Here is a 22,406-nt window from a genome sequence, read left to right as displayed (position 1 = left end):
AAGAAATGAAACAGTCCAAGCTGGACGGGGAAGTTACTTGAGCTTGTGAAACATCAAGTCTAATAAATAAATGAACAAACAACTCTTCTTTTTTTCAGTAAATTACCAAACCCTTCCTGAGATTCATAATGCTCTTAATAAACTGCTGAAAAGGAACTGCAGCCAACTCAAGGTTCTCAGGAAGTAGCCATCACTGAGCAGACAGGCTCCACTTGACTCAAAGCACGACCACTAGGGCAGAAATGCCACTCTCCAAAAGACATCCAGATAGAAAACCAGATCAAACGTTGAGACATATCTTCCCCCTCCCCCTCTCAGGCTAGACAGGTTAGTTGAGGATATAAGCTTTCTAGAAAAGGAAGCTTGAGAACGGCAAACTGAGAATCAAAGACTGAATAATGCAAGATGCCAAATATCCAGAAGACACGCAATGCATACTCAATGACACAAAAAACAGTCACAATGATGCTTCCCTCAGTAACCAGTGGTGAGAAAGGCCAGTTTCAAATCCCCAGACAGGCTGTGGGGTAAAACTAAGAAGGGAACAGACCCTGGGTACCATCTTCTCATCAGAAACTGGTCTAAGGAGGCTATGAAAGATCAAGACACCACCAGATGGCAACACAGAGCCAAGTATGAGTCCCACATATTTCTCTGAGATGTATAACAACACTGATCATAGGAATGGCCAATTTATCACTGGAATGTCTACTTTTATGTTTAATAAAAGATAAGATTAGAGAAATAAAAATCGGACCCCACAGAAAGGTAAATACTGAGACGGAAGAAGTCGCTTGTCATTGTACAGAACAAACCCTCAATTAGAAACTGCACTTTTGCTGTGTAAATGGCAAGGGAATGTAATTAACAATTAATAGACGCTGCCCTCAATTTAAAGCCTCCAAGGGAAGTAATTAAATTTGGTAGAAGCTATAGCCTCTAAACAAAGATACATCATACAAATACAAAAGGAGACACAGATTTGAATAGTAAGTGCAAATCAGAAACAAGGTTTGACTCCAGAAGGTGGAGAAATGATCCTAAAGTTAGTTTTCCTAGGAAATGTTTTCTTCAAGAGACTAGTTTACAAACTTATTTTAATCTGGGCCAAGGCTGGCTATGAATCCTGGCCAATGTTTCTCGAGTACAACCTTGCTTGCAGAGTGTTTATGCATGCAGATCAGACAGCTAGCTTCCTGCCATCTGAATTAGCCAAACAAGCACCTTTCATATCAGTGTGGATGTACTTGATATATACAGTGTCAACCCTGCTACCAGGGACGGAGATCGCAAACACCGCTCGGCTTGCTGGTCGTGAAATAAAATTGCCAGGCAGAATTTGTGTAGCTCCAGAGGGTAAATTAATGCCAGCAACCTGGTTATCAGCAGTTGTGAGCCTGCCTCTCTAAGCTTCTAACGGAAACATTTAGAGAGCAGAAGTGTTACATCTGGCTACAGCTGCACATTACATGGTCCATTGAGACTCAGATGCTGATGGCTGCACTGAATAACAAACAGCTGGGTATAAATGTAAAAAAAAAAAAATCAGGAAATCGATTTTAAACACACAGATTGTACAAATCCTCTGAAGTTCCGGCATGGAAGGAGAAAGACAAATTAGAATGGGTGAGGGCAAAAATGCAACCCAGAGACTGAAATTCAAAACCATCAGTGGACACCCTGGGGTCATCATACCTTCACTAGGCTCTTCCGTTCCCATCTCACCACACAGAGCATGAAGACGAAGAAAGACTGCACCATCAGATCATTCTCTGGCTCTGCTCACGCCACCAGCTGAACTTTAACAGAACTAATGGAGCCACCAAGTTGAGCTTTCCAGAATGGGGCAGTTATTTCATGAATTTAACAAAGCTGAATGGAAAGGCAGCCCTGTAAATATGGTGTCCGCATCCTCAAATGCTGAATCCATGTGCTGGGGGAATGGTGATCAGACAAAGTTGTGGATGAGAATTTCCCAGAACAAGAGGTTTCAGTCAGAAAGAAACAATCTAATGAGCTAGTCCATTCCAAAAGTGCCCAGCAAGGTACTAATGCATTAGAAACAGCAAGCAAACTTCTGTTCAATTCTGAAGAACTTTTCTAAAGATTTAGGCAAGGGAACAGGGCAGAGAAAATAAGGCTAGAAGTTGCTTTTTTTTCTGAATGTTTCAAAGCATGGATAACCCTTTTTGTGGAAAGGTTTGGGTTAGTCCTATGTATAGACTTTTAAAAGTTGGCAAACATGTTCGTATTTAAGAAAGCTAGTGAGACAGGACCAAACATGAGAAGGGGGACCACATAATTTATCATCAAATATGGGACACTTTTTAGAGTGAAAGGCAGATGCTATTGATGATGACGCCAGCATGACAGGTGCAAACTGGGAGAATCTCCAGAAACCAGGGCACATACTCATTGTGTCTTGAGTTCCAACTGGAGGTCATATCTCGAGCTACTGGTAAGTGGCTGCTAGGACACTGGCTTATTTTCACACTACATGCCTGCTTGGTCTCCAGATTCTAGGTCAAGCATAAATTCAAGAGTCTGTCTAAAGGAAGCTAAAGGTGCAAAAAGTTGGACAGGATAAAAATGTAGATTCCTCTGCTTGCACAATTAATTCTGTGGATCACACCTGATCCAACTGGACCTAACAGAGTGCACAGAGCACTGTTACTCTTGAAGCTTTTTTTTTAATGGCAAAGAACTGCAATACTATGTGTTTTGGTTAATGTGTCCCCCTCTCTCTCAAGTGGCCTGGCTTCTACGGTCCAAGGGGCCAAGACCATAAACGTACATGCATATCACCAAGAGAGCACGCTTCCTCCACCTAACGTCCTTAGTGATGATATTTTTAAGAACTCTAGGAAGGATGTATGCATAGCAAAAAAAAATTGAGGCAATATCATATTCCCCTCACCTGATCCACAGGATGATGAACGAAGGTCTTTAGAAAGACGTAGCAGTTATACTTTTATTTTCCAACAAGAAAGTCCTTTACTAAGCTTGGCAGAACACAAAACAAACAGTGCAGAGCCTTCTTCATCTTAAACCAGCATCTCCTCGAAAAAGAAAGAAAACTGGTAGACAAAATCTCAGAGCAACCAAGTGTTTAACCTAAAATATGAACTACTGTTAACACTCCATAAAATTCTTTAACACCTAGAACGGGCAGCAACCAGCCAATACATTAAAGGCTGACACTTAACACAAGCTGCAACTCTTGTTCACGGGCAGGAATTTTAGAGCTAAAGAAACACATACGGATTTCAGTTGAGAAAATGTTTAGAACTGATTGATTCAGCCGATGAGTAGGTCAGTGGTGACTCACAAATCCTCAACTCCTCAGCTGTCCAACTTAATTTTAACTATTCCGTGTGCAGCACAAACTGTACAATGGCCACGCACTTTCTGACTCGCTTGCTTGAGTGACTAGACCACAGCGGAATCAATTTGCGACTGCGGCAGCAAACAAGAAACCCCGAGAATTAGATAACTTTAAAAGCTAATCTACTTTGGTTCCAGGCTAATTAAATTTCTTAAAGTAAGTTTTGCTGATTGGTTAAGAACCCAAGCTAACAGAAGCCCAGGCACTTAAGAGACATAAACACATAACCTGTCAAAAAAGCACGCTGAATGTGGGAGAGTGTAATTCACAAAGGGAATTGATGAAATACACAAACTGAGTTGCCTTCACTTACACCTCACAATCTGGCAATTATATTCTATTATAGAGAATGGCCAGGTCTTAGGATTTCCGCTGCCCCAAAAGTATCAACAGCCGCAACAACCCCTTTACGTTTTTTAAAATGGAAAAAAAAAAAAAAAAGTCACACACACACATAATCTTATTGATTCGTTGTATTACACATAGAAAGCATTTTACTTGGACTCCCAAATTATCTCATTTCATCTCTATGAATGTTAAAAACATGATAACTTTCATATTACAGTATAAAGCGGTCTGTCCATATTTCAACTGTACAAACATTTGAGTTTATAATTTATGTCAGAAAAGGTAGCATAATATGTGTGTGTTACAATACACCATGACAGACATGTGTTCTCACCTTCTAGAATCTTTACTTACTTACACACACACACACACACGAGCATCCAGTTCACCAGGTATACACCAGAACTAAGTGGATTCCAACTGCCCACACTTTAATTATGACCTGAAAAATGCCTCTTTGATGACACTGGGGTCCTACCTGTCAGGGCAGAACTCGACAGAATCAGGAAAGGTCTGTGGGTTTCCTGGGAAGCCTGACTCAAGTGTTTGCCCAGCTCCTTTTCTGAATTAAAGCACCCCAGTGGTTTTTGTTTTTGTTTTTTTTTCCAATTTTGCAGAGAGTTTGAACTCTACTAGGGCTGAGACAGTGAGTTGTAGTTTTGTGAACCATCATGTCAGTGACAAGTTTAATATCCTAGAAACAAATTAACAATAACAAAGTCACTATAATTTCTTACTCCCATTTGCCTTCCACCCAAAACCAAGGAATGCTTTCTTTTTCATGGGTTCCCTGAATTTTCGGACGCTAATCAACAGTGAGCGAAGTACCATAGTCTCACATGTCAGATTCTCTTTTGTTTAAAATTCCATGTGGTTTAAGTTCTCAGTGAAAAAAGATATGGGGGTCTTATCTTGAGTCTAGAAGAATGAGGTTGGCCAGGATATTTTTCTTGTCCCACGCCCAGGTTCTAAGACCAAGGCAAAGGTCTACCTTGCAGTAGGTCCCCATGGAGGCAATTTTAATTTTTAAATCGCACCCTAGGTGGGAAGTGAGGCAGCCTGAAGACAATGTGTCATAAGGATGTAACAATATCTACCCCAGGAAAGCAAAAGTGTCTTTATCTCAACCAACTCCCTCAAAGTGGCCCACCATTCCTTGGATCTAAATCCAATCGTGGCTTCTGGATATTACATCCTGGAAACAGAGGATTTGTGAGTGGATTCTGCCACTGTGACAGAGTTGACAATGGAACCGGCAGAGCACTAGAAGAGTAATAGCATTTTCCTCCAATTTTATGATCATCGTTGGGAACCCAGCACTTTGACAAAGTGTTCAAACATCAGAGAATGGAGCTGGTATCATGTCGCTTGAGAGCCACAGTATTGGGCCTTATAGTCTGACTTCTGAAAGCCTTATAATGAGGGTGGAGTGGATATACATTCCATTCTTTGGCTGTATTTTTGTTCAACAAAGCCTGCAATTTTCAGTCGCTTGAAAATGTAATTATAGATAATGTTTGCATCAGTAGCAAGAATACAATAACCACACGGGGCATGAAAACTCCACTCCAATCACGTCCTCTTAGGTTACAACGCGCCTCCTGCCAAGAATAGAGGCATTTCGACAAGCTGATATCTGGTATGAAACGATGTGTGGGTTAGACAGACCCAGGCCTGAATTCTACTCTCAACTTTTCTGTTACTGATTCTTCTACTCTGGGTATCTGTGGAGGAAACACAAATCTCGGATGTGCTGAAAACCCAGAGTCCCATCAAACGTGTATCACTGTTGTTGCTAAGACATGTACAACTCTTGGCGACCCCACGGACTGGAGCCCACCAGGCTCCTCTGTCCATCAGATTTCCTAGGCGACAATCCTGGAACAGGTTGCCATTTTATTCTCCAGGAGATCTTCCTGATCCAGGGATTGAACCTGCAGCTCCTGCATGGCAGGCGGGCTCTTTACTGCTAAGCCGTCAAGGAAGCCCTCCGATGTTTATACACTTGAGCAAAATGCTATGAAAAGGTCGAAGGAGTACTGACACTTGAAAGGGACCAGGGACCATGCCTGAGTTGGTCACGACTGTCAATCACCTAAAATCCCTGTGCTACCTTGTACAGAGACACTAATTCTATTGCGGACTTCTCTAGCCCATTTGTGAAGAGGGGGTAAAACCGCAAGTTAACTGTAGAAAGGACACAGTGGCAAGTAACCACATGAGGGGGACATCAGGGACTGAATGCCATGCAGGAGTCTTTTTCTAATTCGCAAGACAACATACTATGGGCTGAAGCACCCTGAGAAAGGCCAGGTATTCCTCTAAATCAGGTGCAAAAATCAGGAAAAAGAAATTAAATGGGGGTGGGATGCCAGGTGTCTAATGAAATCCCCCAAACCTCTTCCTGGAAGACTCAGTTTCTTCAATGAAGAATAGAGCTACCTTGGCTCCACGGTGGCTCAGATGGTAAAAAATCTACCTGCAATGCAGGAGACCTGGGTTTGATCCCTGGGTCGGGACGATCCCTTTAAGAAGGGAATGGCTACCCACTCCAGTATTCTTGCCTGGAGAATTCCACAGACAGAGGAGCCTGGAGGGCTATGCTCCATGGGGATGCAAAGAGTCCAACAGGACTGAGTGACTAACACTTAACGTTCAATGTTAACTGCTTCCTTATCTCAGCTTTAAGAAAGCCTCTGGCATTAAGAGATTTCAGTTTTGCTACGGTGACCCTTTCTTCTAACACTTGCCTTCTGGACTCAGAAATTGGTCTCACGATGAAACAAAAACCAAGAGCAAGCAATTTATGTGAAAGAGTATCAAAAAAGAGGGTTATTATTATTTTTGTTGTTCAGTCACTAAGTCACATCTGACTGCTTGCAGCCTCGTGGACTGCAGCATGCCAGCATCCTCTGTCCCTCACTATCTCCCAGAGTTTGCCCAAGTTCATGTCCATTGAGTTGGTTTTGCCATCTAACTCATCTCATCCTCTGCCGCCGCCTCCTCCTTTTGTCTTCAGTCCTTATTAGGTCACAGCTAAGAAACCATTTCATACTCAGAATCCACATATTCAGCAGCCAATTGGCCAATGTGTCTGAAATTCAACCTGATAACGTGCCTTCATTTTCTAGAACCTTCCTTTCCTCGTCTGCAAAACAAGAACAATACAACTTACGTTGCCAAAGTTTTCTGAAGATTACTGATAGTTTACACCAGTCCTAGCTTCATGGCTGTTAGCACATCCTAAATCAAGAACAGTGAATGTCACAAAATATTTTGGAAAGCACATCCACAAGAAGGCAATACTCTTTAAAGCATCAGGAGTCAGAATTAAGAGAAACATACTAAAAAGAAGCATTTTGTTGTCAAAGAATTGTACTTTTGTTGATACCAGGAAACTTTTGGCTTCTGGGAAGACATCCTTATTTTATTGAACAGAAAATACAAAATCAATTTGGATCAAAGTATCACATTCTGAGTAGATTTGAAAAAGACACAGAGGCCAGATCAAGGCCATTCCATGGCTCGAGGCTGACAAGAGTTCAATTTTGGAAACTACCATATGACCCAGCACTCTCACTACTGTGCATAAATACTTGAGAAACCATAATCAAAAAAGACACACAGAAAAGACAGACGTACACCATGTTCACTGCAGCGCTATTTATAGCAGCTAGGACATGGAAGCAACCTAGATGCCCGCTGGCAGATAAATGGATAGTTAAGTTGTGGTACATATATACAATGGAATATTACTCAGCCCATACAAAGGGATGCATCTGAGTCAGTTCTAATGAGGTGGATGAACCCAGAGACTTTTATACAGAGTGAAGTTAAATCAGAAAGAGAAAAATATCCCATATTAATGTATATGTATGGAATCTACATATAGCACTGAAACATATACATTACCATATGTAACACAGACAGTTGGTGGGAATTTGCCGTATGACAGAGGGAGCGCAAGTCTGTCTGCTCTGTGACAACCTATAGGGGTGGGAGGTGGGAGGGAGGGGACACATGGATACCTATGGCTGATTCGCACTGACGTATGGCAGAAACCAACACAAAGTTGTAAAGCAACTATCCTCCAATTAAAAATAAATTTTAAAAAGAGTCCAATTTTGGTCACTTTTTATGATAGCTGGACACTAAGTCTTGGCCCAATTGAAAGGCTGCTTACAAAGTGAATTAATTAGGTGTCTTAGACGCTGACAAGATAGAACGTGCCAATTGCAAAGAACTCATCAATTTGTAAAGAAACAGTTGTAGAATCTGTAAGGCAGCCCCTTTTCAAAAGATTCTGCCAGCTTTCACCCACAGACCTCATGTTCCTCAGTGGGGTTCCTTAATACCCCAGTGATCTCAGAATCAACTGTCATCTCTGATAGTGCCTGAGTTCACCCTCATGCAAAGTGGTCTGCGACGGGAGGCAATGGATTTTTGGTTTGGGAGGTTATGTTCATGACCTGGAGGTGTCTCACCAGCAACATCACTCCCTTGACCAGAGAGGGTGCTGCGTGGCCCCTGACCCACCATAGAGGACATCCCTCAGTCAATGGACTCAGACAAGGTGCCAGTTGAATCTGATCATAATCCATCAACTGATCTATACCCGTGGGAGCAAACCTTCAACTGGCTGCAGCAACTCTGGCTTTCTTAGGACTACAAGGATCCTATTCACTGTGTCAGGAGAAGTAAGGGCTTGTGCAATTAGAGTAGAAAAGCAGGGAGAACTGTGTGGCCAGCTGCCCACCTCCACCCACTAAGCCAGCTCCTAAAAAATCACTGATTCCAAGTCCTTTCCTCCTTCAGAGACCCATGGCATTTTGTGGCCTGAGCCCCTCACGAGGCCAGCAGGCACTGGGGGCCTACAATACTCACCTCCACGTTCACATCATGGTTAGGTTTCTGCTGGGGTTAGGAGCCCCATCAGGTGAGAGGAGCAGCTGAGGCTCCTCCCATAAAAAAATCAAGATCTATTCCAGCTGGTGTACAGATTGGCTTTTCCAAATATACCTATGGGGATGCTGGAGGGAGATACTGCTTTTTGCTTCACCCCATTCCAGAATGCAAGGTCTGACCACAAATTCACAGCTGGAACACAAACTATATTTTATTTGTCAATCATTGAGCAGAAAGAAAGAGAGGGGGGATAAAACCAAAATCAGTCTTCTTAATGTGGTCCTGGGGACGAAGCATTTTCTGAAAGTTTATAAGGGAGCAATACTGCTTTATGGGTCTTTGGCCAAGACGTTAGAGCATGAACGTTCTGAGGGAGAGGGCATTAACGGGTCAGTTGTAATGAAGTTTCCCTGTGTTTGCTTCTCCCAGGAAAGGCAGGTGAACTTTGGTCGGTCTTAAGTAACACAGAGCTGTAAAATATTTAGGTTGTCATCCCTCTCTGGACACGAGCTTCACAACAATTCTGAGGCACAGGTAAGGGAGCGTACCTGATTCTCTGTACGTTCTACATGAGCAATCTTGACAAGTCACAGGCCGGGAGAAGGCAGGAGACCCTTGTTTAGGAAAAGATGCTCATCCTTCAAGGATGACCTTCCAGCCATTGGTGGAGAGATCCTAAAGCCACAGCCCTGGTGGTGCCATTCTGCTACACACAGTGGCTCCTGATGCAGGGCAAGTGTCCTCAACAAGCAGAAATGATCCAGGAGGAAATCCTAACTCAAGATTAAGACCCACACACAGACAAATGAAGTCACGTGGTTTCTATATGAAGACCAACCTTTACTAAAATCTTGAGAGAAAAGAAAATTCTGTGGGAGGGGCTCAACTAACGGGAGAAAAAATGTCTAAGTCTCCTCTGCAATGAGCTGCTTTGTGAGGGGCCTGAAAATACCAGAAGTAAAAACCTGCTCTGTCCTGACTCTATCCATTGTCAACTGAATGGGCAACTATGTGATACATACATACATATATATATATATATATACACACATGATGGAATATTACTCAGCCATAAAAAAGGAACAAAACTGGGTCATTCGCAGAGGCATGGATGGACCAAGAGTCTGTCATACAGACTGAAGCAAGTCAGAAAGAGAAACACATCACTCTAGGGTCGCTATGTTCCACGGATGTTACTATTGCATGTGTGTGGAATCTAAAAAAAATGGGACAGAGGAACCTATTTTCAGGGCAGGAACAGAGAAGCAGACGCAGAGAACAGACAGAGGGCCACAGAGGGGAGGGATGAATTAGGATACTGGGATTGACACTGCAGACTACCATGTGTTAAATAGAGAGCTGGCGGGAAGCTGCCATCCAGCTCGGGGCTCTGTGATGACCTAGAGGGGTCGGGTGAGGGATCTGGGGTGGGAGGGATGTCCAAGAGGGAGGGGATAGATGTACACAGACAGCTGATTCGCCTGGCTGTACAGCGGAAAATACAACACTATAAAGCAATTATACTCAAAACCAAAATAAAACCTGTTCCAAACTGGACAAGGAAGAAATACTGTCCATCAGTAGATGCTGGCATCAACTCTTTGCCATTGAAGAGCAATAGAGAAGTAAGAGGAAAAAACAGGAAAACATGGGCTTTTTGTGAAGAGAAAGCAGCACCCCGACAGGTCTCAGCAGAATGTAAAATGAAGAGGACCTTACTGCTACTGTTGAGACAGAGTTGCCAGTTGTGTTAACCAGCCGTTAGGTTTTCCCTGAGGAATTCGTGTGCTGCATTTGACTCCTGACGCTGAGGCAAGATGGCAGGATGGACCACAGGAGTCACAAGGAAGGATGCTACCAGCACACACTGAAGGGAATAATTGCAGCTGGAGGCCTCCTGGTGACAATTTTGAGAAGGCAAACACAGCTGCAGCACTGCCAAATATAGCAGGCCAAGACAATGACATCCATAAAGTTAATCACTCCGAAATATGCTGCCCTTCTGCCCAACCAGAAAACTCAACACCCCTTCTATAGTCTAGGAAGTCAAAATACAGTGCTATGCACAGAAACACCAGCTGTGCCGTGGAATCTACTGCAAGTGACGGCCAAGGTGTTCAGGCGTTGCCCTTCTCGAGGCTGCAGTTCTGAGAACGGTGTTATGGACGGACGTGGCCCCTTCTCTTGAAATTCAGGTAACTCTTCAGAAGAGGGACAATAAATTGGGCTTAGAAAAGTCACTGGAAGACTCACAGAAAAGAAAGCAAAAGATATACAAAAGGAAGACCTAAGAAAAGCAGGCAGAAAACTTTAGGAAGAGCTATTCTGTTAATGACCTAGAGAAGTCTGGGTTAGGGTGCAAAGATTCAGGAGAGCTGAGTTGGAGCATAATGGAATGACTATTCTTTAGTCCAAGACCAAAAGTTTTCCTTCCTATGCTTTTTCCTAGCATCTTTCTCTTTTATTGTTCCCCTAAGGTGTTTTTTTCCCCCAAGGAGAATATGAAATGTGAGATTTCAGCCTGCATTGGCTTCATTTGTGTGACACCCAATATCTTACTCTGGAGATGCACAGAGAAAACAATAGGGTGTCAAGGTGTGCATGTGTGCTGAAGAAGGTTTATACCAATTTATCCCCTTACAGGTCCATAAATCTCCTGTAGCTTTAGGCTTTTTAAGATGTTCAGTTGATGTGCTGGAATCCCACTAGATGTGGGATTTCAAATTCTTTCAGCATCAACAGGAAGCTATGGGATAATAGCTATGGGATTACAGCCCCAGCCACGTGTACCCAAGAAAATACTGATGGAGGGTCTACTGCCATGCTTCTGTGAAGACCCTTTCCTCCTACGCTAAACCTGTAAGGTCTTGATATGAGCAACATCTCAATGGCAACTGAGAAACAGAAGCAGTCCCCAGGTCTGAGGACTTTGCAGCAAGGAAACAAAAGTCACTCAACTGGGTGGGAAGGGTCTCTCAGCTTTTTACCCAGAAGGTGTGACAGGTCCATCACAGTGACACTTTCTTCACCTTTAACAGAAGCTGCTCTGAGCTTCTGGGCCCAAGAGTCAAAACAACGTTCGAAGAAATATTTCCAGCAGGGTCCCTAATATTTCATAATTTTTAGAGACAAAGACCATTAAATAGAAGGTATTTTAAGAAAGTGAAGAATTATGTCAAAGATAGTTTTCCATATAGATGTGTGTATATATATGCATACATTAATTTATATGTGTGTGCATTTTTATATATGCAATTTATATATAATTTATATTATGGTTACATGATATTGAGCCTATGTAATTATAAATATATAAATTATGTATTTATATATATGTGTGTGTGCATTTGAAGGCAAAAGGATAAGTGGGGGGCAGAGGATGAGATGGTTAGATAGCTCACCAACTCAATGAACATGAATCTGAGCAAAGTCCAGAAGATAGTGGAAGACAGAGGAGCCCTGCATACTGCAGTCCACGGGGTCACAAAGAGTTGGACATGACTTGGCAACAGAGCAACAACAAATACATATATATATTTCACCTATATCTATATACATATGTATGTAGATATCTATCTATCTATATACATATATTTATACACATACACATATGTACGTATCTATATATGTATGTCTATATACACGTATACACACATTTTTATACACATTTACAACCAGGTGAACAACAAAATATTTTGCTCTTTTAGCCTGAAGGATCAGCTGATTTTGTCGCATAAATGTGGTACAAATTTCCTGCTATAGGAGGAGACCAGGAGACAGGAAGACATCATTCAAGGAAAAGGATCTAAAATACCATCTTAAAATTTAATGAGCCCAAGTCTGGCTATGAACTTTTTTGTGAAAATGAAGCCCTTCAGCATAAAAACATTGAATTTTCGATCCTAGTATGGAAGCTGAAGAACTATTCTGTTCCACGAAACTCAAAAACAAATTTTTTCATAAGCTGTCCACAAGTGATGTCAAAATGTCAGAGAAATCAGCTGAAATTAAATGCATTCTCTGAGGAGTGAGTCAGCACCATCATCTGCGAACCCTGGACATCTTCAGTCCTGTTTGAGTGTATAAATGTCAGGCAAATGGGCTGGGGGAACTTGATTTCTACGATCATAACAGACAGAATCATAAACAATCTCAGAGAGAAAACAAACCACCAATTTCTTTAATTATTAAGACTTAAAATTCACACACTGCCCGTAACCCATTGTTAAAGCACTATCACTATTAAAGGAACCCTGTTTCTTCTGTTTAACTCCTACTGATGGAAAGGGAGCACACATCATTTAAACTGAGGTCTCCTTCAAACAGATTTATTTAAAAATCTGACCTTAAGAAGGCGGCCAGATGAATCTGGCAGAAAAGTTGAGAATAAAAAACTAAAATGATATTTTAGTCTAAATGCAGCCTAAACTTGATTTACATATACCTTTAGGAGGGGAAATTTAAAAAAAAATGGGCCTAATAATTTGCCAGCAGGTTGGCTCTGAGGCTTTCATTCAAATGGAGGAATTAAAATTTAACCAAAAACCGAATTTGTACTCATCTGTCATTTTGAGAGTCATATGATTACATATTTATTAGCATTTCATTTAAATCATCAGCTGATTTTAAAGCATCACTCTCAGGATCTGAACATAATATACAATCTGCAGTTCATAAAACAGACTACTCATAAAACTCCATGGGTAACAATGTGAACATGTACATCTCAAATATGCTCACAAGGTATTTCAACCACATAAGTGGAATTGGTATTTCTATAAAACTAGTTGGAGTAATCCCTTTCCATCACGGTTTAGAACAAACGGGAAGAGTGAAGCTGCTGAAAATCCCCTGTACGTTTCCCCCCATTCTTCTTAGCAGTCCTTTCAGAAGAGTCTGAAGCTTACAGTAAATGAAAAAGACATTCCCAGGAGGAGATGGGGGGTTTCCATCCCTTCACATCTAGATTCAGAGCATGAGGATATTGGATGGCACAATTAAACACTGATGATGCTAAAGGGGAATAATTATTTTACAATTACCTGCGAGCATCACATTTAGCCCGCTAATTAGTTTTTGTTTCCCACCAAGGTTTTTCCAGGAAGGTGCAGCTCTGTTTCCCTTCAAGTTCAACAAGAGCTTTTTCTTGAGGAAAAATAAAAATGCATTTTCTGCACCGCTGCCCAAGTAGCACAGCGCGGAGGCTGGCTTCCTTACCTCACCTGCCCCACCCGGACAGTGGGGATACACACACGTGCACGAGGGCAGGGAGGGACTCACGAGCTGGAAATCATTTGGACTTTACAAAGCCTCTCTTCTGCGGTCTTGTAGAACAAACATGACACTGAGAAATAGCTAACTCTTCATGACGGCCTAATCTGCCAACACAAAGCAAAAACCGAAGCCTCCTCTGAAAGAAAAAAAAAAAAAAAAAAAAAAAACACTTCCAGTATTAATACTCTAAAGATTTTTTAAGTTTGGAGGTTCAGCATGGCAAGTGAAAAAGACTTCAGTGACTTACTGATTTCTCACTGGGCTCCTTGCCACGTACTGACAATCCGGAGGTTTCCTAGTGAAATGCAAATCAGATAAGAGATTCTGATAGAATTGACAACTGTGAGGTCTGTCTACAATTTACTACAGTGACATCAGACCCCCATCATCCATGACTGTATATAAAAGCCTCAATGAGGAGAGTGGGTGCTGAACATATAAGAAAGCAAGCTACGAGAAAGGAGTGAGGAGGAATGAAAAATCTGGGGATTTATGTAAAAAGGGGAAGGAGACTGCAGTTTTTTATCAGAAGGCAAATATGCTATTATGATAGTGTTGGGGGGGAGGGGGCCACTGGGATGGAAAACATTCTTAATGAGGCTATGAAATCTTAATCACTGGGTTCATATCTGAAAATCTTATCTTCTTTTCATCTTATCTTGCAAGGTTCTTATTCCTCCCAGCTGACCGCATCTCATCAACAGATGCCAGAGTAATCTCAATCCAGCAAATTACAATTAAACAGCAACACTCAGCTAAAATAATACCTCTAACCCAGATCAAAGATAACATTAGTGTTCTAAATGCCAACATGGGAGGAATTTTCGGTTTCAGGAAGCAGTTGATACTGAGATAGACACTCAGAAATCCCACCTGAAAATACTTCTTTAAAAATTTCCTTAAAGTACCATACACACCATCCTTCTTTTAGCGTCTTCACGTTTTAATTTCCTCTTATGTCTATCAAGGAATTGGGTGACAAATCTCAGCACTGTATTTTATTATTACTGGTAATGGCATTTTCCAAAAAACTTTAAATGCCATCTGGAAAAAAAAAAAAGAACTCAAGGCTTTTGACTTTCATCTTGCTGGTACTTGGTAAACGAAAAGAAAAGTTTTAAATTAAAATATATTTTCTTTAGTTCATGAGCTCATGGAATAATTGTGAATTTGAATCAAACAAGAGTGATCAGTTCACTAATTTGAATCAAATTAGAGAGTCAATCCTAAATAAGTGACAGGCATGTATCTCCTATAATTCTCCACCATTCCCAACAAGAATTCTGTCCTCTCTTCTCTCTGTATCAACATATAAACTTGCATTTATATAATACACACATACACATACATACACACACACAAGTGAACCACAGCTTCACCATTCACTGCCTGTATAGCATGCACAAGAATGTAATCTATTCAAACATCATCTGTGAAATGGGTGCAACACCCACCACCCTTATAGCTACTCTGAAAGCATAAGTACAGTGTCTTGGTACACAGTAGGCATTCAACGAATGACTCCTGTATTTGTCCTTTTAGTGGGGAGGGGAGCAGTAATAACATGCCTTCTTGGACTGATCCCATCGCTCCTCTAATGGTTTCTTTATCTATAAAACAATGAGGTCTGGTTTAACAGCTTGAACAACGATGTCCCTAGAACTGCCTTCCAGTTTAATCAGACCCGGATAGACATCTTTCAGGTTATCCCGACTTGGGAGCACTCAACAAAAAAAAGGTTAATGCACCAAGTTGACTCAGGGTAACTTTTTCTCTTTGTCAGTAAGGTCACTCACCAAATGTGTGTGTCGGGGAGAAAGATTTTATTTTAGTTTACTGGTGGCTTCTCCTCAGCATCTTACTCTTAACATCGCAAATCTGAACTAATACTTTAAGGGTGCATTCATAGATTTTTCCACCTCTAATTTCTCACTTCCAAGACAGCATCTCTTAGATTTTGTTTAAAATTTGTTTAAAAATTCAAACACATTAAAAAAAAAAACAAACCTAATGCATACATACAATCAGTCAAAAGACGAAACAAAGAAAAAATCCCCATCTCCAACTATAATCCAAAACCAATTGTCCCAGTTTAAAAAAGGATTTAAAATATCAGTTCTGGTGTTGTTTTCATTATGCTCTGTTGCAAATGACATTCTACAGTAACACAAGAACAACAAAAGTTTGACAGTGAAGATCATTTAAAGATCTATTTCCATGTACAGTTTTGATGTCGAACACTGAAAACCCCAGGACTTTGAAGCCCATATCACAACAATTCTATACCCACTGCAGAGCCTTAAACAATCCGGCTCTTTAAACACCTGATGGCTTGTGGGGCCATCAAGAGTAATCTTTTACCTCAAAAGTTATCTGTTCATCTGCCTTGAGGACTCAAACATATTACATCTTGCAAACTTATCTAATAGATTCTTGAGGGAAAACGCCATTGAAAATATGTGCCACAGATTTAGAAAATCAACACCAGAAAAGCCCTGTGTTTTATACAAGTTCCTTTTAGGAACAGACCAATATCTAGCTGACAGCACTTTAAGTCCAAACGGCAACAGACCATAAAAGATGATGGGTTCAGAAAACAATAAACCCACACCGCTACCCTCTCTACTGTCTGAATGTGGTGATAAGATACACTTGGAGGTGAGTTTCAAGCAGTTTCAACTTGTCATATTCCTTCCCACGCACCCCTATTCCCCAAAGACCGACTCTACTGTGAGTTAATTACAAACTCTTAAGGAAAACATGCTACAGTACTCTTAGGGCTAAGGAGACATAAAATCGATATCTTGGAAACAATAACATTATTTACAAATCCTCTATTTTTTCTTTTTTTAAGCTTCAATTAAGCTAGAGTTGAAAAAGACTTTGAAAACAACTTGAGTTTAACTCAATAATCTAACACATGGAATAACTAACACATGAAGAGAAATGGGTTGAAGTTATATTAGGATCTTCAGAGCTGACTCCATCCTTAAGACAAAAACGCTCTATTCAGAGCAGTAGTTTGTGCCAGTCACATTCATCCACTAAATGAAAAGGACAAGCTAAATTTTTATAATTAATAATTTAACTGAAAAGAGCATCTTTCAGAGGCCATTAACACTTTACACTCAGAGTATTCTTAGCAGGTGACCACCAATTGCACAATCATGACCAAGAAAATCTTTGGTTCGGCCCTGACACAGTAAGAAGCAGAGGAGAAAACACACAGAACGTTCAAATTAGCTAACTGTGCAAACTTGTGTTGAACACTGACAAAGGTAGCTATTTTAAGGGGTGGGGGGGAGAAGACAGCGATCTCTCAAAACAAATATCATGGGAACTGTACTAATCAAGATTAACTTCACAGAGAAAACTGCCAAAGGGAAATTCAATATTTTAATTTACATTATCTGATTATCTTAGTTGGACAATGAACCTGACCACGTGTAAAAGCAAGTTAACATTCTTAATATCGACAAGAAGGACAATTCACATTTAACAGATTTTCATCCCTCTCCCCACCTTTTTTTTTCCTTCTCCTAAATCCTAGGGGCTCAAATAATTGGCCACTGTGGAGATTCTCAAGAATCTCTCAGCTCATAACATTTAACATCCTAGAAAAAGAATCTAGCACCGTAGGGGAAAGTTAGTTGCCAGGGAAATGGATCATAAAGCTCGGAATGGCCTGAAAATTGCAACGGATACAGCAAAGTGCCAGAGAGAATATGAATGTTATCTCGGGGTGCGTACAATAGGAAACATTTTATACGTACTCTTACCAAGGAGAGCAGTCCCTTTTTCGCTCGATTAATTGTAGCTTAGATTCACTATCACATTTCTGGCCTGATAAGAGAAAACTGTGTATATTCCAAGCCTGAAATGGACACAGATCTTTCATCCCGACCCCTGGCAACCTTCTAGGCTGTCTTTTCAAACATGCTTGAAATACAAGCAGATCCTATTGCCTCCAGAGTGCCCCAGCTGATAAGAGTAACTTTCCTATCAAGACTAACGAGCCCCGAAAAAATGAGGCATACTTTCCTTTCCTAAGGAATCCCAGCTCCCGACTTCTCCCAATAAACTCTCTACTCTAGTTTGACGACGTGTAAAACAACCACAATCACATTAATTATTAAATTATAGGCTGCATATGAGACAAACCACTGTGATTACGTAAAAATTAACTCTAATTTCTGCAGAGTACACCTGGCTATTTTAATGTTTTGTAATTATCTTCTCCTCCCCCTCTTTTCCTCCCCCCCCACCCCCGCCCCGAAAAAGGATTTTTGCAAAGGGTAAGACAAGAGGAGCGGGCAATTTTGCAAGAAGAGATCTGTAAACGGGCCGTGAGAGCTCCAGCAGCCCCGAATTTCAAATGACACGAGCGTGCACGCGCCCACCCCACCCTGGGACGCCGCGCCCCGTTCCCCGATCCCCGCGGGCCGGACCCCACGCCCAGACCCCGGGACCCCGCGTCCAGCTCTCTGGTCCCCGCTCTCCGCCCCACCCCGGGTTCCGCCGCCTCTCCGGACGCGCTCCCACCTCTCCCCGCATCCAGCGCCGGCTCCGAACCCCAGGGCGCGGCCGAACCGGAGCCGCCCCCCGCGTCCCCGGGGCGCAGGAGCGCCGCCGCCCGCCCTCTCCCTCCGCGGAGCTCCGGGCCAGCGTCCCGGCGGCGGTCGGGCGGCCACACTCACATTCTGTCGGGAACTAGCAGGCGGCCCTCGACCATCATGTCCGGGAGGAAATCCAGCTTGAAGGCAGAAGTCATGTTCGCGGCGCGCGCTCTGCGCTCGGGCGCGGGGGGCGGCGGTGCGCGCGGCCGAGCGGCGGCGGGCGGCGCAGACGGGCAGGGACAGGTGCGCGCGGCCTCCCCGCGGCGGCCGCCCGAGCCGGCACTTGTCACATTCTCTCCACGCCGCTCTCCGCCAATCCCCGCCGACACCCAGCGCCCGGGCCGCGGGCCGCCGAGCGCCAGGTGCGGCGAGCGGGGGCGGAGCGCCGCGCCCGCCGCGCAGCCGCTTAACCCCTGCGGGCCCGCGCGCCCGGCCCCCGGGGGGAGGAGGGCGCGGCGGGACCGCCCCCTGGACAGATCGCCGCCGGGCCTGCGGTCCTTGGCGTCCAGACTTGCACACCCGTCCCCCGCGCCGGCTGTGTCCGGTCCCGTTTCCAGGCGCTTGGCACGAGGCCCGAATGACCGCTTGTCGTGGGTTGAATGCCACCGTATTGCCCAAGCCCCGTGCACGCCACGAGCGCACCCGAACTCCCCAACGGAAGCCACGAGAGACGAATCATCCCCCGGGTTAGTTTAAATGCTCGTCGGTGGGCTGTTCTTGCCCGTGTATGAACTCACCACAATAACTGAAATAGCACTAGCGGTTGAGCCAAAGTAAATATCAGAGAAACGGCCCAAGTTGACATTTGGGGACTTTTCCGTGCTTCAAGGAGAAAGATGCAGGAATCCCTGCACGATTATACTTCCTTTTGGATCATCTTGAAAACATTGAGAGGTACACGGGACTGAAACTAAGAGTGATAAATCACCTTTTCTTTTAAAACGATACATCACGAAATGGTCATTTCCAAGTATTTAACACAATGATTAAAAACCAAGAGTGGCTTAATGAAAGAGTGTTGGATCTGTAATGGCCATGAAGCTTAAATACTCATTTAAGATCTGTGACCAATTTACTAATAGGAATTGGGAAACAGGACAGGACTCTCAGGAAGACAAGAAGGGAGTTCAATTTTCCCAAGTGATTTGTGAAAATTTTTAAAAGATGTTCTAATCTAAGGTGATGTTCTAATTTGGCGTCCTCATGACTGTTTTGTTGCTGTGTTTTTTTAGATGAAACAAATTTTCACAAGGTCAGAAGCCTGTAAAGCTTCTGTGTGGCCTATTTCACATTCTAAAGTAACCTCATAAATTGCATACTAGAAGTTGCATAGTTTGCCTCTTTTGGTAATCACTTTAAATTTTATTTTGAAATGATGTTTCACACCTAGGGGTGTAGTCAGGCAGCAGAGGGTTAAACAGGTCATGTGGCACTGTATCACGTGATTTAAATTTATCTGACACCATTGTCTGGAGAAATGGTTTTTCTCCCCAATTTCTTGTGTTATAATGAGATAGGATCATCTTTAGAGGTTATGAAGAAATATGGATATTTATATACCAATATGAAATCCACATGTCAATTATAAATCCTGCCTTGAGCAATTTGGAATAACAGGCCTGGTGTACTCAGTTAGGTCCATACATACTTAATGGACTTGATTTTCTTCTTCAGCTGAGCAATGGATCTGGCTTTTGACAGAGATCGTTTTAAGATACGTGGAGGGCTAAGACCAACCTTCCTCTTAAAATATTGCCTTTCTGTGGAACCAGGTCTAGACTCATAACGAACTGAAAAACAGATGCAGTAAAATGAATTCTTATACCCAAATGTCCCAACTTTTCCTAGTAAATTACATTTTCTCCCTACCCTTGCTACTGCAGACTGTCTTTGAAATTGTAAGAATTTTGTTGGTCTTTCAATAACCTTGATAAAGTAATTAGCCAGATAAATGAGACAAACCTCAACAGTTACTGATTTTGAAGATATGATTTATGTAACTCCCAAATGTAGATAAGCAGCTGACTCTATAATAAAATTATCTGAAGAACAAATGAACAGAACCGGCCTCCAGAACACAACTGCATTCATCAAAAAGGAAAATGTTTTCTAGGCTGCTATGGAATGAAGCTCCATGCACATCTACATCCTAGAAGGTAGAAAAAGCTTCATTAACACGTACACTTCTGAAATATTTATTTTCTCTTTAATTGCATGTGAATTAGTTGGGAGACGCTGTAGGGGAAGGCCTCTTACTGACTTAAGCCTTCTCAGCAGTTTGTTAAATTCTAGGCTCCAATCCCTTGAGGCAATAGTGGATTCAAAGCAGCTTTTAATCATACTATAAGGAGGGTGAGGAAGTATGTAAGTAGGTCATAGAGAAAGAACCACGAGTGCATAGGTTACTGCCTTATTTAACAACTACAGTGTGTCCCAGAGTTTTCAAAGCACATTTGCTTTGGCCATGTAAAGTCAGAAGCAAACCTGGGGTCAGATACAAAAGAAGACTGGCTCGTACATGAAATACAGTGACAACGGGAATGAAGGAAAGCTTCGGATGTAGCTGAGCTGAAATAGTTTGGTTGCCAAATACATAAATAATAGAGTGATTGCATAGGCTCTTAATGTAGGTGCTGGAGAGAAACAAAGTCCACACACACATACATACACCCCGTAGAGTTTTATTTCTATGATCACAGCACCTCCACAATAGCCATTTTAAAAAAATACAAAAATTCAAAAGCTCTTGAGCTTAAAGACAAAAACAAAACAAAACATCCAAACAAATACCACTTGATGAAAATCTTCAATCTATCGTTTCTCTGCTTTGGCAGAAGAAGAAAAAAAAACCTAAAACAACTCGACGCCACCCCCCCCCCTGCCTTTTTTTAATTTTCACTCTGTAACGAGCCATCAGGTATTATGATTTGGTAGTTGGAATTATTTTGCAGAAAGCTCAATTGAGCCGCTGCTAAACACACGGGCTTCAGAGACGCTATTTTATTGCCAAGGTTCTTACCAACAGCGCTGAAAGGGGCTGAGGCCATGGTGAGCCCCCCCTTCTGGGCCCAACCTGGCGGGTGGACACCTCTGTGTGCTGACCACCCTGGGGACCAGGCAGTGGGGAACCGCGCAATTTCCTCACCATTTTTGCTTCATTGTAGAAAAACCTTAAGCTGGTCCCTGAGCCCATCCCCCTACCTTCCCTAATTGTCTATTTTTTTTAATCAACTTGCTATTCATTTCCCAAACAAAAGGCAATTCAAGAATTGGAAGCACTTCAAGGGAAAGTTTCTGAATGACCTCATTTCATACGAGGCCTTCCAAGGCAGTGGGGTGAACCGGGCTGTTTCAGCGCTGCCCCTCTTCGTTGCCCACCGCCCCCCCCAGCCTCATCGCAAACTGAGTTTTCTCCCATGGTATTGTTTGAGCACTGAATTATCACTGACAGTAAAACACACACACAACCTCTCAAAAGAAACAGAGTGCTAATACATGCATTGGAGGACACACTGCTCCGGTGCAAAGTATTCTGTTTCTGTCACCCACCTTCATCAATGCCCCAGGATAGAGTCCCTGACTATAAACATTCCAACAGTTTTGCGCAAAGTTTATACCGTAACTTGAGAGACCAGGGCCCGATAGTGATAGATGCTTATAACCCAACAGCTAATCTTCTTCTCCTGCAGACATTCCTGTATATTTTATGACAAATTTCCATGTTTCAATTATTCCCACATATAACAACACGGGTCACAGTCTCTTTAAAGCAGCAGACGGTCGGCCACGCAACTATAGATGTATGACACATCCTGTCCCATCTCCTCAAACAGGCACCATCACTAAAGGATTTTTCTCCCCTCACTTCTGGCTCTTTA

General features: G+C 42.5%; 1 protein-coding gene across 6 annotated transcripts in view; it reads right to left on the bottom strand.

Moving 5' to 3' along the window:
* The window catches only part of CELF2 (CUGBP Elav-like family member 2), a 545,942-nt gene that overhangs the window by 289,706 nt on the left and 233,830 nt on the right, over positions 1–22,406 (bottom strand). For 2 of the 6 annotated variants that reach the window (XM_065920973.1, XM_065920971.1), the window contains exon 1: positions 18,610–18,885. The exons of 3 other annotated variants lie outside the window; for them this stretch is intronic. In XM_065920973.1, the coding sequence (XP_065777045.1) occupies positions 18,610–18,683 (74 nt within the window). In that variant the 5' untranslated portion in view covers positions 18,684–18,885. Of the gene's footprint in view, positions 1–18,609; positions 18,886–22,406 lie in introns of those variants that run through there. One more of the 6 variants, XM_065920974.1, reaches the window with a different exon arrangement.

This window comes from Muntiacus reevesi, chromosome 2 (assembly GCF_963930625.1).
Source record: "Muntiacus reevesi chromosome 2, mMunRee1.1, whole genome shotgun sequence".
Classification (NCBI taxonomy): Eukaryota; Metazoa; Chordata; class Mammalia; order Artiodactyla; family Cervidae; genus Muntiacus; species Muntiacus reevesi.
This window is presented reverse-complemented; position numbering and strand designations above follow the sequence as displayed.